At 70.2% G+C, this 2,561-nt stretch overlaps 2 protein-coding genes across 2 annotated transcripts; one reads left to right on the top strand and one right to left on the bottom strand.

Moving 5' to 3' along the window:
• Positions 1-180: 180 nt before the first annotated feature.
• On the top strand, positions 181-1,500 carry MNEG_16148 (hypothetical protein; the record flags this gene model as incomplete). The annotated part of the gene is made up of 1 exon (XM_014035380.1): positions 181-1,500. One exon carries the CDS (start codon positions 181-183, stop codon positions 1,498-1,500), a length of 1,320 nt encoding a protein of 439 aa, XP_013890834.1.
• A 381-nt stretch (positions 1,501-1,881) lies between these two features.
• Positions 1,882-2,356, bottom strand: MNEG_16149 (hypothetical protein; the record flags this gene model as incomplete). Its single annotated transcript, XM_014035381.1, has 2 exons — positions 1,882-2,118; positions 2,351-2,356. The coding sequence occupies 2 exons, from the start codon at positions 2,354-2,356 to the stop codon at positions 1,882-1,884; spliced, it is 243 nt and encodes an 80-aa protein (XP_013890835.1).
• Positions 2,357-2,561: the final 205 nt, after the last annotated feature.

Below are 2,561 nucleotides of genomic sequence, written 5' to 3' on the forward strand. Positions count from 1 at the left end.
TTTGCAGTCCACATCGTGGTCATGGGCGGCCTGTGGCCGCCGCCGCCGCCGTCGCCGCTGCCGCCGCTGCCGGAAGCGCAGGGGGCGGTGCGGGGCGTCAAGTTGCAGCAGGCGAGGAAGCACGACAGGCTGAGGGAGCCGGTGCGGCATCATGCAACAGCGTCGTCAGCGCCGCCGCCAATGCAGCAGCAGCAGCAGGACGAGCCTTTGCCTGCCGCCGCCGCCGCGGAAGCGCGCGTCCGGGGGGCACTGGCCGTATCCCTTCTGGCCAGCCTGTCCCGCCTGCAGTTCTGCCGCCTGCAGCTCCCGCAGTACGGCGACCTCGTCCAGTCACTCGTCGCTGAGCTGGCGGCCAGCCGGGAAGCTGCACGGCAGCTGCTGGAGTACGCGTCGAGGGTCTCGTCCGACCTTGTGGCGGCAGATCGCGCCGCCCACAGCCCCGGTCTTGATATAACGGAGGGTCCGGCCAGGGATGACGGCAGCAGCCGCGGCAGCGGCAGCGGCAGCAGCAGCGGCAGCAGCAGCGGCAGCAGCAGCGGCAGCAGCGGCGGCAGCGGCGGCAGCGGCGTTGGTGGAGTCGGCGCCGACAGAGGGGCCGCTGAGGTGACATTGTCATCGGGCTGGGAGCGCGACGGCGTCCTCGCCGCCAGCCTCGTATTCCTGCTGCCGCTGCTGCCCGTCGCGCTGCGCTCCGCCGCGCCCGCCGGCGCGCCGGGCGCCGCGCCGCGGCGCCTCGAGGCGGCGGCTGGCGCGGCGCTGCCACTGGTGCTGCTCGCGGTTTCGCATCCGGCGCCAGAGGTCGCGCTGCCCGCCCACACCGCCTTCGCCTCCATCGCCGCCGCCTGCGGCGAGCGCGGCGCGCGGGGTCTCGTGCAGCAGGCGGCGCCCGCGTACGTGCGGCGCGGCGCGGGGGCGCTGCCGGGCGGGGGCAGCTTCGAGGGGCTGCGGCTGGGGCTGCATTTCCTGTGGCGAGAGCTGCCGCCAGCCAGCGGCGCTGCAGTGCTTGCGGTCCGGCGGCTGGCGCAGCGCGCGGGGGCGCTCGTGGGCGAGGCCGAGCGGCGGCGGCAAGTGCAGCGGGTGCCGCAGGCAGCATTGAAACCGCACCGTCAGCAGCAGCAGCACCAGCAAGGCCAGCAGCAGCAGGAGGGGCAGCAGCAGCAGCAAGGGCAGCAGCAGCAGCAGAGGCAGGAGCAGCAGGAGGGGCAGCAGCAGGGCCAGGATGATCACACAACTTCGCTCGACGCCGGAGCCGCGCAGCTGTTTGCATTGCTGGTGCAGGGGCTGCAGGCCCTGGACTATCAGCAGCTGCCCGCGGCGCTGTCCGAGGTGGACTCGCTGCTGCAGTCCGCGCCGCGCGCCGCAGCCAGGGCCTGGCTCGCCGACGCGCAGGCCTCGCTGCTGGCCGGGCAGAACGTGGTGCTGAAGCCGCGCCTGCTGGCGTGGCTGCAGGGCGCCGCTGTGCGGGCGGCGGGGCCGGGCGCCGCGCGGTCAAAGCTGTGATCTGGGCGGTGGCGTCCAAGGCAAGGGGCGATTGTCGATGGCCAACTGTTGTCCCCCATCTGCGCGTCCCTGCGCGCCTCGTCGCACGCGCTTTTGCTGTGAGATGTGAATCTGGGATATTGTCGTCGGCCGCCTGCCCAGCATGATGGCTGTTTCATGACCCGCGCCTCACAACACCCTGTCTGCAACGGCAAGCATATCTTGTCTTGTGATCGTAACATACACAATCGTGGATTGCACGACACTGCCGCGCAAAATCTGAAGAGTTGCAGCCACACAGGCCCATTAGTGCTGCCATTCTATCCAAAATACGAAACATCAATGGGAAACCAGGCACAAATTGCAGAAAAGTCCTCAGGCAAACCTCAGCGACCGCATCAGTCACCCCTCATAAGTGCCCACCACAGCCGCCGCCCCGCCGCCGCCGCTGCCGCCGCCGGCCGCCTTTAACGCCGCGCCGGGCACGTAGACCATCAGATTGGGCGTCCCCGCCGCGCTGTCGCCGTACGTGACGGCCCCGCTGGTGGCGGACGCCTCCAGGGCGGCCTTGACCTGTGCGGGCGAGGCCGTCGGGTTCTTTTCGAGGTACAGCGCCGCCCAGCCGGCCACGTGGGGCACCTGTGGGGGTGCGGTTTCAGGGTGGCGTGTGGCGCGCACGATTGGGAGGCGGCAGGGTGGCAACAATTGAAAGGGGAGGGGGGTGTTCGGGCGTGCAAGGACGGAGGGCCGGCGCAGGCGACAAGGCGTGCTGCAGACCACGCGAGCGGCCGACACGAGCCGTGTGGTCTCTTTGCGGGCGTGCGAGCGGCCGTGGCTACGGGCCCTGATTGGCAGGGCAGCAAGCGCCTACCGCCATGCTGGTGCCTGAAGCCCAGGTGTAGGTGCCGTCTGTCGCGTGCCCGCAGCGCGCGTCGCTGGCGCAGGCCGCAAAGATGTCAACCCCTGGAGCCAGGATATCCACGCTGTTGTGCGGACGTGAGTGGATTGTGTTATGATTAGGGAGGGAGAGAGAGAGAGAGAGAGAGAGAGAGAGAGAGAGGGAGAGGGAGAGGGAGAGGGAG

This window comes from Monoraphidium neglectum (genome assembly GCF_000611645.1).
Source record: "Monoraphidium neglectum strain SAG 48.87 unplaced genomic scaffold scaffold06047, whole genome shotgun sequence".
Taxonomy (NCBI): Eukaryota; Viridiplantae; Chlorophyta; class Chlorophyceae; order Sphaeropleales; family Selenastraceae; genus Monoraphidium; species Monoraphidium neglectum.